The 20,018-nt window shown below is 55.9% G+C and overlaps 1 protein-coding gene across 1 annotated transcript in view; it reads right to left on the bottom strand.

The window, feature by feature from the left end:
• Positions 1-3,320: 3,320 nt before the first annotated feature.
• Spire2 (spire type actin nucleation factor 2) overlaps positions 3,321-20,018 on the bottom strand; it is a 28,389-nt gene continuing 11,691 nt past the window's right edge. Inside the window, exons 3-15 of the mRNA XM_027933109.3 lie at positions 17,699-18,058; positions 15,360-15,440; positions 15,121-15,285; positions 14,252-14,338; positions 13,780-13,903; positions 13,103-13,272; positions 12,336-12,525; positions 11,377-11,492; positions 7,996-8,130; positions 7,806-7,873; positions 4,790-4,817; positions 4,094-4,209; positions 3,321-3,710 (exon numbers count right to left, since the gene is read on the bottom strand). Of these exons, the coding sequence (XP_027788910.3) occupies positions 3,488-3,710; positions 4,094-4,209; positions 4,790-4,817; positions 7,806-7,873; positions 7,996-8,130; positions 11,377-11,492; positions 12,336-12,525; positions 13,103-13,272; positions 13,780-13,903; positions 14,252-14,338; positions 15,121-15,285; positions 15,360-15,440; positions 17,699-18,058 (1,863 nt within the window). The 3' untranslated portion in view covers positions 3,321-3,487. The remainder of the gene's footprint in view (positions 3,711-4,093; positions 4,210-4,789; positions 4,818-7,805; positions 7,874-7,995; positions 8,131-11,376; positions 11,493-12,335; positions 12,526-13,102; positions 13,273-13,779; positions 13,904-14,251; positions 14,339-15,120; positions 15,286-15,359; positions 15,441-17,698; positions 18,059-20,018) is intronic.

Below are 20,018 nucleotides of genomic sequence, written 5' to 3'. Positions count from 1 at the left end.
GAGAAGTTTTTTTTTTTTTTTCTTAAACAAACAAAAGTATTCCCTTCAATTCCCATGGAAAGATGTTTTTCTTCAAGTTACTTTCTCCTCCCCTGTCAACCTCTTCCCTACACTACCCCATCTCTTTCTCATGGTATTGTAAATTCTAAAGAAAGCCCTCTGCTAAGTCTTTCCTCTCCTCAGCTCAAAAGGTAATTGTGGATCCAAAAAGAAAATGCAGACGCTGGCCCCAGGAGGTCGAGGTTCCCTTTAATGTGGTAAGGAGGCAACAGAGGTGAGCATGCTCTTAGAAGAGGGATTTTCTGCCCTTTGAACCACTGTGCCCTTATTCCCCCCTCTAAAAACTGCTCTCATAAGCCCCCAAAGATGGAGATCTGAGACCAAGCCGGCTTCGAGGCTGTTTCCTTTAGCAGTCTGTCTCCTGAGCTTTTGTGGAGCGTGACAAGGAGTGGAGCCTTCCTTCCCAGTTACACTGATGAGGTTTCAGGTGAACAAGGACTGTTGGGAATTGGACCAGAGGCCACACGGATGACACTCTGGCAAAGAACTTGTCTACATTTTGTCCATGCCCTGAAACTGTGTGAGGCTGCATTTAAAGGTGATGGACTAGTGTTATTTTTTAATTTTTATTTATTTATTTATTTATTTTTTTGGTGGGGGAAATTTCAAGGCAGCACAGCATTCAAGCTACAGCATGGGCATTGTTGGCTGATTTTAGCCAGGGTTATCATGAGAATTGTGTGCAAAAAAACATAGCAGAAAGATTTGAAAAACTTGCAGTTTGGCCAGAAAAGAACCATGTGTAATTTGGGCCACCGAAGTTGTGATTGCTGAAGACTTAAGTTAAAACAAAGCCAAACCAGTCACGGTGGCGTAGACATGTGATCCAAGTGACTTGGATGGCTGAGGCAGGAGGATTGCAAGTTGGAGGAGAGTCTGGGCAACTTAGCAAGACCCTGTTTCAAGATAGAATAAGCTAGGAACGGTGATACACGCCTGTAATTCCCATGACTCAGGAGACTTAGTGAGGCCCTCAACAATTTCGTTAAGATCCTGTCTCAAAATTTAAAAAATAAATAAATGAAAAGGTTTGGGGATATGGCTCAGTGGTAAAGCACCCCTGTGTTCAATCCCCAGTACCCCTACCCTGAAAAAAAAAAAGCCCCAAAAAGGTAAAATTAAAAAGGAGGCTGGAGATGTAGCTCAGTGGTAGAGCACTCCTGGGTTAAATCCCATGTATCACAAAAATTCATTCATTAACATAAATAAATGCCAGGCTGGGCACAGTGGTGCACACCTATAATCCCAGCAACCTGAGAGGCTGAGCCAGGAATATTATAGGTTCAAAGCCAGCCTGGGCAAATTAGCAATACCCTGTCTCAAAACACAAAACAAACAAAAAAAGGACTAGTGATGTAGCTCAGTGGTAGAGCACCTCTGGGTTCAATTCCCAGTACTAGGGGAAAAAAAAGTTAAAGAAGCACACTTGTAATCCCAGCTACCTGGGAGGAGGCTGAGGCAGAAAGTCTGCAAGTTCAAGACCAGCTCAGCAACTCAGTGAGACCTGTCTCAAAATTTAAAAATAAGAAATGGTTGGACTTGTATTTCAGTGGTAGCATGTAGGAGGGTCCTAAATTAATTCCCAGCACCAAAACAAACAAACAAGTACTTTGCATTTGCATCCGAACAACAGGAAAGATATTTGAGAGCGCCTCAGGAATGGGCCCGTAAAGGAATAAACTCCTAGGAGAGCGTGCACTGCTTACACAGGGCCACACGGTCCAGGTGGGCCCTGCTGCTGTTTGAGCTGGTGGCAGATCTTGGCACCATCTTTGTGATGCTGGTATTGCAGGAAGGCAGAATACAAGCATGGCTCCCTGGCCACCAGGAGGTAAGCAGCTCTGCCCTGCCACATGCTGCGCACCATGCTGCTGCTTCTCCACAGGCTCAGAGTGATGGGGCCGGACAGTGTGTGGCAGGGTTGGGACCCAAGCATGAAGCCCCAGGAGGGCAGGGTGTGAAGCTGCGAGAGAAGTTAGAGATGCCAGGAGCATGGCTCATCTACCAATGAAAATGCAGGCAGCAAGCAGAGCCAGCCCAAGAGAGTGGCCCTCTGGACTACAGATGGCAAAGCCCAAACCCTTTAGGGCCTCACCCACCCCCACAGCATGCCCCAGGTCCAGACGTGCAGCTACAGGACTCAGTGTTTGCCTTGCTGGGTTTTGGTCTTTCTTTGGTCTGATCCCTCTGTGGTTTTCTCCTACTCCTCCTTTTCAGAATGGAAAGTTCACCCTGTACCACTGGCATACTGGACATATGTAACCAGGTCTGTTGTGTTTTTAAATAGCTGCTCACAGTAAAGGTTTGCCCGAGTCTCAGAAGAACTTTGGATGTGTACATGTGTTGCTAGGATTGAACCCAGGGGATCCTAAGCACTAGGCAATGTTCTGTCACTAAGCTATTTTATTTTGAGACATGGCCTCGCTTAGTTGCCTAGGTTGGCCTAGAACTTGCCATTGTCCAGTCTTCGCCTCCCAAATAGCAGGGATCACAGGCATGTGTGCCATACCTGCAGCATCTTGGGACTTGTGAGGAATGCTGGGACTGTAGAGACCAGGGGATTCTTGGAGACCAACTTAATGCACTTTGCATGGTGGGACGGGCACCTGTCTCTGGAGACCTGGGGTGGAGGTGGGTGGGGAGTCTGGCTCTCAGGCGCCCCCCAGAGGCAAGGTGTTGAAGGTTTGGTTCCAGGCGGGTGATGCTATCAATAGATGGTAGGAACTTCAGGAAGTGGGACTTCGCTGGGGGACCTGTTAGGACTCGCTCTCCTCTCACTCTGCTCCCTGGCCACCAGGAGGTAAGCAGCTCTGCCCTGCCACATGCTGCGCACCATGCTGCTGCTTCTCCACAGGCCAAGCAACCATTGACTGAAACCAGGACCCAGAACAAACTGTTCCTGCTTTTAAGTTGTCTGTCTCAGATATGTGTCACAGTTGTGGAAAGCTGGCTCACACACCCCCTGGGGAGAGCAGAGACAGGCAGGGTGCTCTGCTCCACCTGGGAACCAAGGTGCCGTATCCCAGCCTGGACATCTTCCCAGGGAGGGGAAACTGCCAGTTCTCACTCTCGAGGTGGAGACAAGAACGGGAACAGAGGCCTGCAGCCCGACCATCTAGAGCCTCTGCCCTCCCTTCTCAGTGAGAAAACCTGCCCCTTCCCCTCCCTGCTCCTCCAAGGAGTCCTGAAAGGAAACACCCCCGCCAGGGTCTTGGAGGGAGCCTGGCCCCAAAAGAACTACGGGGCCAGGAAACCATGTGTATAAATATATAGGCTGTGTTTATTATATAAAGGCATCTGTGTATGTGTATGTCCATGCACAGCTCAGGAGCACGGTGGGCAGCGGGCCCAGCACTGGGAGCAGAGCCTCAGCCTGGAGCAGGCTGGAGCCAGGGTCCCTTCCCGGAGGCCTGGCCACCTTGGGCCATCACTGGAAGTCAAGAGTCCTGTTGCTGGGGACGTAGAGGGACTGAGTCTGGCGGCTGCGGCGCGGTGTGGCGTTGAGAACATCCACACTTTTGCGGCTGGAGCGCACGACGTGGGCCACGAAGCTGGTGCAGTCACTGCAGACGTCCTTCAGGGTGCAGCCGTGGGCATAGATGTGGGGGAACTCCTCCTCCACACTTCGCCACTGAGGCCCCTGCAGGGATCTGGGGCGGGTGGGGACCCAGGGAGGACTGTCAGGCTGGGGAGCCAGCAGGGCTCACACATCCTGGGGGCCCCTGCAGTCCCCTAGGCTCTCCTGCTGCCTGCCCCTCCCCTTCACCACCACAAACCCACAGAGACTTGGGGAAGCCACATGCCTAGCAAAAAGCATCCCAGCAGGGCTCTGGACAGGAACTGGAGTTCTGGGTCCTGACCACCCCAGTTCAGTTTCCATCTCACCACTCTGCCTCCCCACCCCTCCAAAGCCATCTGAACTACACCTCCAGGGCGCGTCCTCACACAAGGTGAGGCCAACCCTGCTCCTGCTCCCAAGTCCCTGCAGAAGCCTGACCACCACAGACACCAGCACCCAGGCCAGGGAACACACTGGAAGACGTCTCGCCTTGGCGCCGTCGCGGTTTTGGCAGCGGGTGCCCTCTGAGGACTCTCAAAACCCAGTGTGTAGACAGGGATGTGTGCACACTTCTTAGAAGGCATCTTCATCTGCAACAGAGGGAGGCGTGGCAGGCCCCACAGGCACTCTGGCTTCACACCCAACAGGACCTCCTTCCTGTCACACCCCAACAGTGTCTTCTGCTCAATGAGAGAGGACTTCTTGGGAGTGGGAACTGTACCCCTTTATACCAGGAAGGGTGCAATGTGAGCCCTGGACACAACCGGTGTTCAACACTGGGGGGAGGAAGCTGGCACTGTCGGGGGTGGATCGTGAGGGGGGTGTGAACACAGGTGGGCAGAGGCCCTCCTCAGCAGGCTTGTTTCCAAGCTGAGGCCAACGGACACGATTCTGAGCGACACTGTCTGTTCACCTGGGTGCAGACTGCATGTCACCATGCCACAAACGCAACAACAGATCTGGGGGAAGGCACTCCCAGGAAGGAGGCTTCAAGAGGGGCGACCTCCTCACACGGAATGCTCACTGCTTCCTAAAAAGCCTAGCAGGCTTGGGAAGTGTGGGGCAGGGTCTGCCTGGAGGAAGTGATGGCAAGGTGCCTGTGGGGCTGGAGCGCTGGTACACGCCCCATCCCAGCTGGGAGAGACCCTGCAGATCCTAGGAGGTCCTCACCTTCACGCTACAGGAAGTGCAGACGGCTCTGGAAGAGAACAGAGAGGCAGTGAAGAGGCCCAGGAAGGCACGACTGCCTCCAGGCCCCTGTGTCCCACCCCAGACCCTGCAACTACCCGTGCAGTCTGCCTGATGCCAGGTGGCTCTGGGCTTTCACGGTTCACTCCTGGCTCTTTCTCTCCTCCTCCTGGTCTCCCACCCAGGGCCCCTCAGCCCCTCAGTTTGCTCCTGGTGCATCTGGCTGTAGTCTTCATGCACCTTCCATACGGGGGTGTGCCAGACCGGCCTCACTGAGAAGCACCGTCTGAGCACAGGCCTCTCGCTGAGACGCTCCGTTACCAGCATCATTGAACACGCTTCTAGTCCAGCGCCCAATGCTATACGGAAAGGTTTCCTCATAGAAGATTCAAACATCAGAGTTACGATTTACCCACCCACAGAGGTGATCTCTGTTAGCGATACAGCCTTCATCCTCCAAACTCTTCTAGACAAACAACAAAACCTACATGATATTTTACAAATGGAAGTGAGCTACTGTGTAAGCTGTTCTATAAAGATACACCAACATCTCTTCTCCATAGTGAGAGAAATCATCCAGACTCATTTTTTAGAACAATGGGCTATGTCCTCTGGAATGAATGTCCTACATTGATTTTTCCATCAACAAACCCCTGGGTTGGGGCTGCAGACTTGGCTCAGTATTGGAGCATTTGCCTAGCATGTGCCAGCCCTTGGGTTCCATCCCTAGCACCATATTAAAAAATGATAACAGGGGCTGGGATTGTAGCTCAGTGGTAGAGCACATGCCTAGCATGTGTGAGGCACTGAGTTTGATATATATAAATAAAGGTCCATCAACAACTAAAAAAATATTTTAAAAAAATGATAACAACAGCCAGACACAGTGATGTACACCTATAATTCCAGCAACTCGGGAGGCTGAGGTAGGAGCATCACAAGTTTGAGGCCAGCCTCATCAGCTTAGTAAGTCTCTAAGCAACTTAGCAAGACTCTGTCTCAAAATAAAAAATAAAAAGGGCTGGGGATGCGGTTTAGAGGTAAAGGGCCCCTGGGTGCAATCCCTAGTACCAAAAACTCAACAATACATTATCATTAATTTTAAGAAAATGTTTTAGTTGTTGATAGATCTTCATTTTATTTCTTTTTTATATGTGGTACTGAGAATCGAACCCAGTGCCCCACACATGCCAGGCAAGTACGCTACCGCTGAGCCCCAGCCCCAGCCCCAGCCCAGTTGTCAATAATTTTGTTTTATTTTTTTATTTTTTGTTTGCCTGGCAATCTCTGATGGGATACCAAATCACTTTTTTTCTTGCGTATGTTTTGTTCCTTTTATTTATGTTATGGCCCTGGTACTTGCGATCCTCCTGCCTCAGCCTCAGTTGCTGGGATCGGAGGTGGGCAGCACGGCACTCGGATATTCCCATTCTTCAGCTGTGTTCTGGGAAACAATGAAGATATCTGGAAGCAGTCTGGTCCTTTCAGGTCTTTCCATAATGACCTCTCAGGCCTGGAGAAATGCTGAACTCCAGTGACGTGCTCTACACCTGTGTGGCAAGACCCGCCTGCCTTTCCGCCCCATGCTCCAAAATCATGGCCCTCCAGCGGTAGCTAGTGGACACCGACATGACACTTGGCCCTGAGTGCCCATCACTTTCCTTTAAGTCTGCATGTGCCCCTGCCACGTGGTACTGGGAATTGAGCCTAGGAGGGCTCTACCATGGAGAGACATCTCTAGCCCTTTTCATTTTTATTTTTCATTGAGCCTTGCTAAGTCGCCCAGGCTGGCCTTGAACTTGCGATCCTCCTGCCTCAGCTTCCCCAGTCACTAGGATTACAGTATGTGCCACCCTGCCTGGCCGTTCCACTGAACCTTTAGGACACAGGGAAGCAGACATTTCTGTAAAGGGCAGGACAGTGAACCTCTTAGACGTGGCTAAATGAGAAATGTAAGTGCGTGGCTGTGGGTGTGCTCCGCCTAGCTTTACTCACAGAGCCAGCGGGGAGCAGATGGGCCCGGGGGCTGCTTGCCAGGGCCTGCCTTAGGACGGATGTCCCTCGCTTCAGCCATCCCCTTCACCTCTGCTCCAGCGGCTCACGGAGACTTCTCTGGGGCTTCTATGCGGCTGTGCCCTGAGAACTCCGCGGCCAGTCCTCCCTCCAGGCTCAGCCTTGCCTCCCGCCCCGAGGAGGTCCTGGCTCACACCCCAGACCTAGATGCTTCCTGAGTGTTGCCAGTACCCTGAAAACCACCGCTTCCCATTCCGCCATCTTGTTCCAGCTGGAAGGGGCCTGTGACCCCATCTGGGCTGAAAGTCAGAGCCTCTTGGCTATTTAAGTTTAAAGTGATTTAAATAGAACTCAAAATTCCATTCCTCAGCCTACTTTTCCCCAAGACTACCATCTTCTGGTCATTAGCCACCGGGAGGAGCACGGAGGGAGGAGGAGAGACCCTCACATGTGGTCCTCCTGGCCTCGAGAAGCCAAGGAGATGCTGCTTCACACCTCTGTGCAGACCTCCAGGAAGGCTGGCGTGGCGACACCATGGGCAGGGTGCTACTGAGAAGAAAGGCCCACAGAGTTCCTAGGCAAACAGGAGGGTCCAGGGCCGACCCACCTGCCCACAGAGCCACCACGAACAAGCAAGTCAAGGGCAGACTCCTGCCCAGAGGGCTCCTGCGTGTCTGGCTAAGAGCAGCTTCCCACAACACATGAAGGAAATCGGTGCCCAAGAGACAAGTCCCTCTTTCCACTGAAGCCCCTGCCTGCTCTGCCCAGGAAGCCCACTGTGGGAATCCAAGGGGGGAGGCTGAGTCCCACAGATCCACCCATAATAGATGCAAAGGAAAAATACCTCCTCAGTGGCACTGACCAATCTCAAGGACTCAACAGCCATGGCATGTGACAGAACATCCCACTATCATGTGGGTCGCCCACCGCAGGCCCACTCCCCTTCCTCCTGGTTAATTTGTAGCCAGGTGCACCGAAGGCTCACCTCTTGCAGAAGAGACAGGTGGGCGGCCAGGAGAAGAGTGGGAACTTGGCTCGGCAGCAGCAGCAGATCTGTGAGGGAAGGCACGCTGGGGTTCAGCTGTGTGCACGGCCCACCAAGGTCCTGCCCACACTGGCCTGCCCCTGACCTCCCATCAGGAGAGATCCCGCCTTCAGCTGTCCCGAGGCCCTACCTTCCCCCTCTTCAGGCTGCTGAAGAGCTCCTTGTCCTGGGCAAACTTCTCCATCTCGGCCTTCACCAGCACACGACGCACACCCACCACCTCCTCCACCGTCAGGGCCAGGCTCTCCACGGGGTGGCGGAACTCCTGCACAGAGGGTCCTGCTCACTCAGCCCAAGAGCTGGGCCCCGCCAGCTGCCTCCCTTCCCTGGGGCCAAGCACTCTTGTGGCTTTCTGAAGGCAGACAGCTCCCGCCCTCTCTGAGGAGGCTTTGCTGCAGCAAGACTCCCCTGCTGGCTCTCCAGCTCTCTGGCCCCACCCTTGGCTGCCCGTGCTCCCCAGCTCCCCAGCTGCCTGAAAACACACACCCTGGGCCGATCAAGACCACCAGAGGACTGGCTGTGGTGCCCGCCCATCATCCCAGAGACTCGGGAGGCTGAGGCAGGAGGATTGCAAGTTCAAAGCCAGCCTCAACCAGAGAAAGGCACTAAGCAACTCAGCCCTCTCTCTAAATAAAATACAAAATAGGGCTGAGGATGTGACTCAGTGGTCGAGTGCCCCTGAATTCCATCCCAGGTACCCCCTCCCCGCAAAAGACTGCCAGAGTCCATTTCAAATCTTCCTCCCCTTGGGAGTCTCCAAACTGAGCTCTCTTTCCTCTGCACTGACCACGCAGTAGGTGCCCTGTCCATCCAGCATGGCACGGAGTAAGCCTGGTGCTACCTCCCAGTGCTCAGCCCGGAACTCGTTGTGGACCTCACTGAGCTTCACTCCTCTGTACATGGGGTGGATTTCAGCTCCTTTGAGGTAACATATATAAAGCCCATAGCCTGGTGCTGGGCACACAGAGCTCAAAATGCCAGCGGTGTTCCCAGGGCCCAGGCTGTGAGTGCCAGAGACAGAGCTGGGAGGGCGTCAGGTCTGGGTCTTCAGCAGGCCGTCCGTGTGGGGCCTCGTGGCAGGGGAGAGGATCTGGACCCTGCTTTCTTGTCCACCTGGCCTAGAGCCTCTGGCTTTGGGTCCAGCTCTGTGCCATTGCCGTGGCCAGGAGTTCTGCTGTCAGATCAACCGTGGTGGCCTGCAGGCAGGGGGGCACCGTGTGCCACAGCTAGCCTGGCAGCCACCAGCTCTGATGTCGATAGTCAGACTTTCCAGAAGCACTTCCAGAATGTCAAAGCTGAATTTTAAAACATGTCTCTGATTCCTGGACCAAGAAGTGGTTCTCAGTTCTTCTCCCCTTGGGAACAGGCTGGATTTGGTGACTCACGTGCAGTGAATGGTGGAAGCGTGTCTGAGACCTGATTGTCAAATACACTGCAGCTTGCACCTGGCTCTCTCTTGGTCCACTTGCTTGGGGGATGCAGCCACCACGTGGTGACGATGCTCATGGCCCCCAAGGCTCTGAGTGGCATACCCCTAGCGTGAGAGAAGCTGCCTGGGCAGCAGCTCCTGCAGCCCCCAGACAGCCTTCAATGACACTGCAGCCCCTGCTGACAACCCAACTACCAGCTTGGAAGACACAGCCAGGGCCCTGCTGGGCTGCTTCAGGATCCAGAATTCAGAAGCTTTAAGGAATAACAAATATTGATTTTTTTTTCTTATTTTTTTTTGGAGGGGGGCATGTACTAGGGATTGAACCCAGGAATGCTCTACCACTGAACTACATCCTAGCCCTTTAATTTTAATTTTTATTTTTTGGTGGGGATACCAGGGATGGAATTCAGGGGCACTGGACCACTGAGCCACATCCGCAGCCCTATTTTGTATTTTATTTGGAGACAGGGTCTCACTGAGTTGCTTAGTGCCTCACCATTGCTGAAGATGGCTTTGAGCTCACGATCCTCCTGTCTCAGCCTCCCTAGTTGCTGGGATTACGGGTGTGCACTACTGTGCCTTTTTTTATTAAAAAAAATATATGTGTATGTATGTGGCACTGAAACCAGATATGCTTAACCACTGAGTCACATCCCCAGCTCTTTTTATGTTTTACTTTGAGGCAGGTCTTGCTAGGATGCTTATGGCCTCACTAAATGGCTGAGGCTGGCCGGCCTTGAATTTGTGACCCTCTTGTCTCAGCCTTCTGACTTGATGGGATTACAGGTGTGTGCACCTCATCTAGGCTGGCCTTGAACTGCGCTCCTCCTGCCTCACCTGGGATTACAGGAGTAGCCCTCACACCTGACAATAAATGTTAACTTTTTTATACCTTCATTTTGCTTATTTGTTTTTATGTGGTGCTGAGGATTGAACCTAGGGCCTCACATGTGCTAGGCAAGCACTCTACCGCTGAGCCACAACCCAGCCCATAATTTTTTAAAAAATATTTATTTTTTAGTTGTAGGCAGACAAACAATCTTTATTTCATTTTTCTGTGGTACTGAGGATCAAACCCAGTGCCTTATGTGTGCTAGACAAGTATTCTACCACTGAGCCACAACCCTAGCCCCTAAATGTTAATTTTTAAAAAACCAAATGGGGATAACTGTTTGGGGAGTAGGGTACTAGAGATGGAACCCAGGGCCTTGCACATGCTAAGTCACGCTTACCCGTTTATTGATTGATTTGTTTGTTTATTTTAAAAAACTTTGGTACCAGGAATCGAACCCAACGCTCTTAGCCTCCCTAGTTGAGGGAATCACATCCCCAGCACTTTTTACTTTTTATTTTGAGACAGGGTCTCACTAAGTTGCTAAGACGGGCTTTGACTTGCAATCCTCCTGCCTGAGCCTCCCATGGCTGGGGTTACGGGCATGTGCAGCTAGAGAAGGAATGTTAATGCAGGGACAGATAACTAACCCCGAAGGGGCAAGGATCACCTTCCAGTTAAAATCAACAGCACTGCCTTCCTTTCACACAGAACACTTTTCAAAGCATTTCCACACCCATTCTCAGAGGGGGGTCTTGCTGCCAACCACACCTAGCACCCCTCCACCTGCCTGAGTGCCTCTGAAGCTCCGTGCATTCCTGTCACCTCGCTTGACAGAATCATATGTTGACAGGTCTGGGGGCGGGGCCTCAGGACAGGGGTAGGCAGAATCTCTGCAGCCCCCTGCATCAGACTTGGTCTCTGCTGATAGACCGAGAACCATGGAAATCTTGGCCAGGTTAGGGTCTCCTCTCTACCACAACGTCCCTCAGCACAGGGGTTACCCAGAAGGGCTCACAGCTGCCTCAACTCACACACTCGACCCTTGGGGTCACAGTGCCAATGTGCCCAGCAGGGGGCAGCAAAGACCAATCTCCCAGACAGCACCAGCAGTACAACCCCAGGCTTCAGGGACAAGGCCAGACCCAGCCAGAGCCCAGGAATGCAGCCTGGGTCTCCCTAGCACCAGCTGGTGTTCAGACATCATAGAGATTCACCCAAGAGGTCCCCAAAGGAGCACCACTCACCAACCACAGGTGCCTGGCATCTGGTGCAGAAGCCCCAAGTCCGTCTGCTGAGCTCAGGCTGCTGAGCTGGGGGGAGCTGGGATCTGGCTGGGACTGGACACTCACAGGACAGGAACCTGAAAGAACACAGGCCTGTGAGGGTCACCTGGCGGAGTGCTGGTTGGAGGGCTGAGGATGAAGGGGTGCTAGGTGCCTCTGTGGGCTAGGATGATCAAGTTGAGCCAAGTAGACAGCATGTCACCCAGGTGGGGACCTGTACCAGGGTCCATGCTCTTCAGAGCCCCATGACAAGCCCACATTAAGCACCCACGGTGCAGCAGGCAGTCTGAGCACTGACAGGCACACACAAGGAGGGTCCCCGGCCCACAAGTATGCTGCAGGCTCCAGGGCAGGAGGAAAAGGGACAGCTGGCCCAGCCTCCGACCCGGAAAGGGAATCATCAGGACCCATGGGTTGTCCCGAGAGTGGCCAGAAGGCTGCAGGGCTGCTCAGGGGACCATGCAGGCAACAAAGAGGCCTGGCCATCCCTGGGGGCTGACAACCTGCTACCGGACAGCTATCAGAAGAACTAACCCTGCATGGCCAGCAAGCACCATCCGATGCTCTGTGTGCTCCAGCGGGAAAGGAACCGTGGAACGACCCACATGCCTGCGAGGGACTCCTGCTCCTGTCCACAGAGAGGACGGGGAGCTGGCTAGTGTCTGGCCAGGCAGCTTCCCTGTGTGGGTCAGCCGCCCTGAGATACAGTGAGGCTGGAGAATCGAGTTCTTGAGGAAATGTTTTATAGTAAATGAAAATGTCCTCAAGTGAGAAAGGGGGTGTCAGTGGGAGACTGAAGGTCTCATCGCAAGCAGCAGCTCCTGCACCCTCGGGAGCTGCCTGCTCAGGACGGCACGGGACTGAGCTGCCCTGGGCAGATCTGAGGGGAAGGTCAGGCAGCAGGTGGGAGCAGCACTTGCCCTGGTCTCGGGTGCTGGGTTTCCAGGTGTGCACGCTGCCTGCTCGGGGCCGGGGTGGCTCCGTCCCTCCTGGGGGCTGTGTGGCTGGCTGCAGGCCAGAGGCCATTTCACTCCGGAGCTGGGCCAGGTCATGCTCCGAAAAAGAGCGGTCCCGTTTCAGCGCCACCTCCCCACAGGGAGACTCTTCTTCCTGCAGACACGTCAGATAGAGCCCTGCCCTGGCCACGATGCTCCCAGTGCCCTGCCCATCCCTGACCGAGGCACCGGACCCAGGGGTGCTACTAGGTCCACAGACACCCTAGACGGTCCTCTGCCCACTGCGGGGCTTCCCGTCTACTGGAAAGTTCATAGCAAGTGCCTTAAAAACCCAACCCTCCCCTGAGGTCTTTGGAAAGCCCCGGAGAGATGTACAGGGGAAAGCTGAGCCCACCAAGAGGACCACCACAGGAGTCATCTCCTGTCCTCTTGGGAAGGGGAGGGCTGTGATCAGAGGGCAGCAGAGTGACAGCTTTTCTTATCAACCAGGGACCCATTAGCCTTCTGGCCCCAGATGATGGGTCACATCGATTCTCAGCCTTTTTTTGCTGTGGGAAGAAGTGGTCCAAGGCCACTGTCCCAGCATCCCAAAGATACTTCTGAGCTGCCAAGACGGGATAAGGGTCCTAAGCCCCCCTGCCACCACTGGCCAGTAGCCCTGGCAGTGGATGCCCCACCCAGCTGAGCACTGTGGCCCCCTCTGGTCCTCAGGAGTCTCTGTGGGCTCTGACCTCAGATGTGGTCATCTCCTCCATCTCAGCCAAGGTGGGTGCCTTGAGCAGGACTCGGGGACGGGAGCGCTGCACACTGCTCCCAGCATCGGGAACGGACAGGTTGATGCAGGACGTGGACTTGACATCCCCAGAACAGGCACTGAGGATACAGGGCAGAGAGCCGAACCCTGGGAGGCAGGAGGCCAGGCAGTGGGACGTGAGTGGGGAGGAGGCGCACAGGACACGTGCGGCCAGCCCTGGAGACAGGGTTTGGGAGCCTGAGGGCGGGTCAGCCACTAACGAATTGGACACCCAACCTGAGGGGCAGTGCAGGCTAGCCTCTCAGAGACAGAGTACAGGGACTGCAGATTGTCTCCACTCTTACCGGGAAGATCAGGTCTCAGACATCTGAATAAATGCCTGATTCTCCCAGACCCCAAAACTTCAGTTTTATTTTGTTTTCTGCCTAATCGTTGAAATTCATCATAGCCAAAAGTACAAAGTCAGGCCAAAACCCAGAGTACAGTCCGGGCGCCTGAACTTCACAAGGCCATACTACAAATGGGACGTCCTCTGCCCCGGAGCTCTCGTGGAGCCGACAGCGACTCCTGATTTGTGGCGTGACCAGGGGAAGTGGGGGACTTCATCCAGGGCCACGTGGGGTCTCTTCTCCCATCACCCCTCCCCTTGCTCACCACGGGTGCCCAAGCGCTGGTCCCCCACAGGGCGCAGCCTCCGCTCCTGCTTGATTTCTTCCAGGATCTTCTCATGCAGGGTCCTCTGCTTCTGTGGCAACGGGCGCAGCCTTCTCTCGGAGACCTGCAAAGAGGACGAGGCACGAGGTAGGAGGGACTTAGACAGCGACGGGGACGCTCAGGAGTGGGGAGATACTCAAGGTTCACAGAAGACATGGCGCTAACTCTTGGCTCTCCAGGAAGGAGTGCTACCCCAAAAGAGCTCTGCCTGCAACAGGCATGGGGTGAGGTGACCAGCACAATTCTTCCAGAAGGACGGAGGCCCGGGGCCCATGCCCAACCTTCCAGCCAGGAGACAGGGAGCAGAGCCCACCCCGTGGCTCAGCAGAGGTACGCTCAGGTCCCCCTTGCAGGTGAGACACAGGACAGCACCAGGTTCTGGAACGCCCTGCAGGAGGCACAGCATTGGCACCTGCTTCAGCGGAGGCCGGGAGCGGATGAAGTCCAGGATAAGCTCATGTGCATCCTTCTTCACTCGTGGAGGGATGTCCCCATCGACCTGCCGCAAAGAAGCCCAAGCTCAGACCAGGGCTAACCTGAGTTCGTAGGGGTTGTCTGCTGGTGACTGGGAGGGCTCACTCAGCCCCTGACCACAGCCTGGCCTTCATTTCTGACCTGCCTCTGATGGCATCGGCTCCCTGGGACCAAGCTGTCTCTGGGACTGATACACAGCAGGTGGTCAGCTACAACCTCCAGTACTCACACTCTAAGCCCAGCCATTTGATGTCTCTGTACCTGGGATTCTTCTAGAAAGGAGCTAGTACCCACCTCAAAGGGTTGTCACAGGAATGAATGAACTTGTTCATTTAAAATTCTAAGAGTAGCTGGGTGCTGTGGTACACGCCTGTAATTCCAGCAGCTAGGGAGGCTGAAGCAGGAGGATCACAAGTTCAAAGCCAGCCTTGCAAATTAGTGAGGCCCTAAGCAACTTAGCGGAACTCTCAAAATAAATGAATGAATGAATGAATAAATAAATGGTGCTGGGGATGTGGCTCAGCAGTAAAATTGATAATAATCATAAAATTCCAAGAGTGGCATCAGCCCATGCAAGGGCTGCTGGGTGCTCCTTAAGTGGAATAGCCCCGCAGCCTCAGTTCCAGGCTTCCCGGGCCATCCCCGTATTCCCCATCTTCTGTGTCACACTGTGTCCCCAACACAACATTGAGCTGTGGGGCTCGAGGGCCACACCTGCCTTATTCAGGATCTGGGTGCGGTAAGGGCTCAGTGCTCAGCCTAAGGTGCAGGGCCTCCAGCAGAGGCGGGCAGGAGCTCGGCGCTCACCATGACCTTGCGCAGCTGGTAGTTCCTGGCGCGGATGTCCTGCATCAGCATCTCGAAGGGGGTGAGCTGGAACTCGGTGGGCAGGGGGTTGAACTCTTGCTCCTGCACCTTCTTGAGTTTCACCCCGTGGCGCAGCTCCCGCATGAGCTGGACCCACAGCCGGGCCTGCCCCAGAGACAGACAGGGCCCTCAGCCCGTGCAGCCTCCGGCCCAGCCCTGGGGCGAGTCTCCTGTCTTACCCAGTCTGTGTGTCCCAGGTTGTCCAGCTCCGCCAGCGGCCTCTCCACCTGAGGCTCATCCGCCCCCAGCTTCTCCAGCATCTGAGAGCACACATCTGGTTAGTCCAGAGAAGGTGGGAGGGGGCAGACACGGGACCCGGGCTTCCTCACCACACGGCCACTGCTCACCAGCTGAAAGGGGGCCTGTGGAGTCCTGACCCCGGCTGTGGGGCTCAGGAAGATGTCTGGGAGCAGCATGCTCTCCACCTCGGAACCACACAGGTACCTGTCCGTCAGCTCTAGGGGGCTCCTCCTGGGCAGGGGCTGGTGAGAACCTAGTGCCCATGTGGCACCTCCTCCCGTCTTACCCACACACCCCAGGGAGGTGTGGCAGGGGTGGGAGCCCCCATCTGTGAGGGGCTCCCCACTTTGGCCCAGACCTCAGTGCGCACAACACCTCCTCAGGGGCACCTTGGCCAGCGATGGCCCACGCATTCTCCTGAGACATTCACAGCTGCTTCTCCACCACGATCCCCACAGGAGGCCACATGGAACCCAGCGCCTCAGAACCTGCAGCTGGACCTCCCGCAACGTGGCACAGGTAGGTCCTCCAACTGTTTGAGCAGGTGGTGGTGGGTGCAGGCCAGTGTGGTTGCCAGCAGGTCCCGGGAGGGTCATTCCCAAACCAGGAAGAATGCCAACATCATGGTGAGGGCCAGGAAACATCATGGCCTCAGGGACTGTCGGTGACTGTCGTGTGCTGAGAATTTGGGGAAGGCTGCTGGAGTACCTGCCTCGGTTGCCTGCATCCCAGTGGCAGCCTGACTGCTCTGACTCCCCTGTCCTGGAGCAGCATCTGCCTTCAGCCCACAGCCACTCTTGACCCAGGCAGAACCGGTCACCCTGGCTGCACCCCAAACTACTTGCCAAATGGCTCTGAGACACTCGAGGAAGTACTGCCAGCTCACAGAAGCACCAGGCACGCCATTCTAATAGCAGTCCCCACGTGGGACCTGGCCAGCCCCAGTGGCAAAGGGCAAGAGGGTGGCTCTCCCGTCCTGAGCAGGCTGCTTCTCTCCAAAATGCCCGCCTAGACTAGCACAGCTGCACCCCACCGAGGGACCTGGTCTCTGTGCCCCCTACCACCAGTTCCCTGAACTTCAGGCCAATGGCTCGACACACAGAGCTGTGTGTTCCTGCTAAAACAGGAGCCTTGCTGTCTGGGTGAGAACCTGAGCAACAAGACACAGACCAAGTTCAAAGAAGGATGAAAGCATCAGGACCACCAACTGTCTGTGGAGTTCATGGGAGAAAACCCCTAAGATGTCAAGGAAGCGCTGGAGAGAAGGTGGGATGACCACAGGTACTGGGCACGGCTGGCCACCTCCCCATCTCGGCATGTGAGAGCTGCAGGGGAGGCTGGCAGCCCAAGCCTCTTCTTAGGACCCATGGGTCAGTGAAGCTACCAAGAACCCCTCTGTATTAGAAGGAAAGAGCACCCAAAAAGGTGAGGGTGGAGTCAGGGACCATACCAGTTAACTCCCCAAATACCTTCAATCACCTAAGCAAAGGAGTGCAGCCAATGTCTCTGACCTCTGCAGGGACCCCTCTCTCCTCCGTGGAAAGCTGATGGGCCTAGGGTCCCTGCACTTAGGAGACTGCCAAACAAACCCATCAGCTCCCTCTGAACAGCAGCAACTCCTCCAGGAGGGGCTGAGAGCTGGGAGAGCAGACTGCACACCATCCCTGAGGTCCAGGGGGAATCAGGACACCCCAGAGGAGAAGGGTGGCTTGGGAGCCCAGGGAGACCAGCCCTGCCCTATATTGGCTCTGCAGCTCCCGGCAGGGATCCAGCCTCCCAGAATCTGCATCTGCCCACCTGCAAAATGGGCCCAACCTTAGAGGGGTACCTGGAGAGCAAGGCCAGGCACAGCACACACCCACAGGTACCCCCACACAACTGCCCACCCACCCCACTTGAAGGATCTGTGTGGTTCCGAGTGGTGGGAAGGGGCTGCCACTGGCATTGTCTTCAGAAGAACCTGGGACCTGGGGAGCAGGTGGGGGCAGCAAGCGGGACTCCCCCACAGAATCATGGCAGCTGGCTTAAGGCACCAGGAACAAGGCACCAGGAACGAGGCTCGGGCAGAGGCTAGAAGCCAGTTGCTGCCTCCCTAGGCCTTGGTTCCCTTCTCCGAAAACCTGGCCAGCATGTATGAGGCGTCAGCACGCAGCCCAGAGCAGCTGGGGCATTCCCGCCCGAGGGGCAAGGTACCCACTAGTCACCCACCAGATCCCCTTGGGGTCCGGCCATCCGCGGGCCCCACCTTGAGCACTGTGTTCCCCAGCTCACCGCTCACCTCCTTGGCCTCGCGGACCCTGGCGAGGAAGGCCTGTAGCTCCAGCGTCTCCACAAAGAGTGCGCGACACACAGCCTGGTAGTGGGCCTGCGCGCCCCGAGGGTCGGTCAGGCGCGCAGCGCAGAGCCGCATGGCCTGGGAGAAGGTGCGCACGGCCCGGGGGCCACCGTCTGCAACCTCCTCCTCCTCCTCTGGACCCCCGTAGCCCTCGTCCGCCGCCCCACAGCCGCTGTCCTCGCAGTCGCTGTTGGCCATGAGGTCGATGAGCCGCTCCAGCTGTGGGCTGAGCTCGCGCTCCTCGCTCTCATCCAGGCCCCAGTCCAGCGCGCGGTAGATGGCAAAGCCCAGCGACTGCACCATCTGCAGGACAAAGAGGGGTTGGCGGCAGGTGGCAGGGAACAGTGCAGGGCGCCCAGAGCTGGGCAGGCTGCCAGCCCCTTCACAGGCAGGGAGAGGCTCGGGAGACGGACAGTGGCCAGGCCCAGTGACAGGCCAGGAGGGAGGAGCCAACGGCCACTAAGGGGAGACAGCAGGTACGAGACGGTCAGGGGCACGGCTGAAGGGACTGCCCGCGGCACACCACTTTGCAGAACAGCTTGGCCTCTCGCGATCCAACAGACCAGTGCTCAGCCGCTCTCTCCAGGTGCTGAACTGACAGGCCCCGAGCCCGGCCCCTGGAACGCTCTCCAGCTGAGAGTGGGACCGCATGGGGACACTCACAGGGAATGCTACCACACAGCAAAGAGGAAGCGACACGCAGTCCCCCCACACGCTGATCCCAGGGACAGAATCGGCAGAGAGCCTCAGGACACACGTCCCCTCACAGGAGCGCGGGGAGCTGAGCCTGATCAGATGCAGAGGGTCAGGGGCTCCCCACAGGCGTCCTCGCTGGGGTGCCACTGAGAGGTGTGGACTTCCAGAGGTCCCACTGCAAGGTCTTCTGCTGCAGTGTGCCCTCGGAGGGAGAGTGGAGCCTGCCTTCCCTCCTCTGCCCTGTGCTCCCACCACGAAGTCCTGAGCCACACCGGCCCAAAGCCACAGGGCCAACTGCCCCGGTCAGAAACTCGGACACTGGGCGCCAAGGAGAACCTTTCCAGGTACTTGAGTCTCAGAGGCAGAAAGCTGGCTGACCCCAAGCCAGACATGATGAAGTCTGACCTGAAAAGTGATCGCACTGGAGTGGGTGGTGGGTGAAACGAGGGGATCACCAGGCAGGTGGGTGGGACCCAGTGCCGTGGCGCTCGTGAACCAGGGACCCTGCTGTTCTGCCTGCTCTGGATGTGCTTGAGGCTCTCCGTGGTCTTCGCCTGGTTTGTGGCACTGGGTCTGAACCTCGGGCCTCCAGCATGCTAGGCCAGCCCTCCACCTCAGCTACACCCCTGCCCACAGGCAGTGTTTGCCGTTTGTTTGTTTCTAAGCACATTTTTAAAATTCGAGAGGTCTCGTGGTGGAGGCCTCTGGACTCAGCGCCTCTCGGCTGGCGTGGCAGGGAGCCCTGTTCCACAGTCTGCCTTTAGGGGCCTGGGGACCAGAGGTCCTGTGGAGGGCAGCGGGTCCTGACACCGCTGCACTGGGACTGCCCTGCCCTGCATCAGGTCCTTGCTCAGCATCTGGATGGCCATCTTAAGCGACGGCCGCCATTTTAAGAGAAAAGTTTTGCTTTCCTGCCCAAGGACCTTTCTGAGAAAGGCTCACCACTCCCTCATACCAACCCTCATTAGGACCACCCGGCTCTGACTGCCGAGCCTCCCCCATAAAAGTCCCAGAACCCAAGCCTGTTCGCCCTCCCCCACAGAGAGGGCCCTTATCTGTCAGCTCTGACAAGTGAACTCTGGCTGTCTCTCTGCCTGGCTCCCACTCTCATCCCTTGCTTACCCATCTCTCCTCCCTTCACCCTGGCCCACGTGCTCCCTTGGAGGGCTGGGTGTGCTCCAAGCACTGTGGCAGGCCACCAGCTCTGCTGAATGCAGTGGACAGCAGGGCCACCCCAGCCTCAGTCTCAAGGTGGCCACATTCTCCCCTGAACGCATCACTTCCTCAGGGAGCCTCTGTCTGCGCCTTTGAAATCCTGCTGAAATTCTCTTCCATCAGGTAAGTGAAGAAACCCATGGTCCCAAGTCTAGCTCCCCCTTCCCTCTGGCGACTCCTCAGACCTTTCTCCAAAGACGACTCTTCTCTATGGCATCTCCTGGGGACCTGCACAGGACCTTCACAGGCACTGACTTTGCAGAGATCTGGCCACCGGTGACCCTGGGTGGGTGGGGAGGACTGGCAAATGATCATCCCAGCTCCATGTTCAGAAGATGGCAAGAGTCCCATA

This window comes from Marmota flaviventris, chromosome 18, assembly GCF_047511675.1.
Source record: "Marmota flaviventris isolate mMarFla1 chromosome 18, mMarFla1.hap1, whole genome shotgun sequence".
Lineage (NCBI taxonomy): Eukaryota > Metazoa > Chordata > Mammalia > Rodentia > Sciuridae > Marmota > Marmota flaviventris.
The sequence above is the reverse complement of the archived record's forward strand: the minus strand, read 5'-3'. Positions and strand labels throughout refer to the sequence as shown.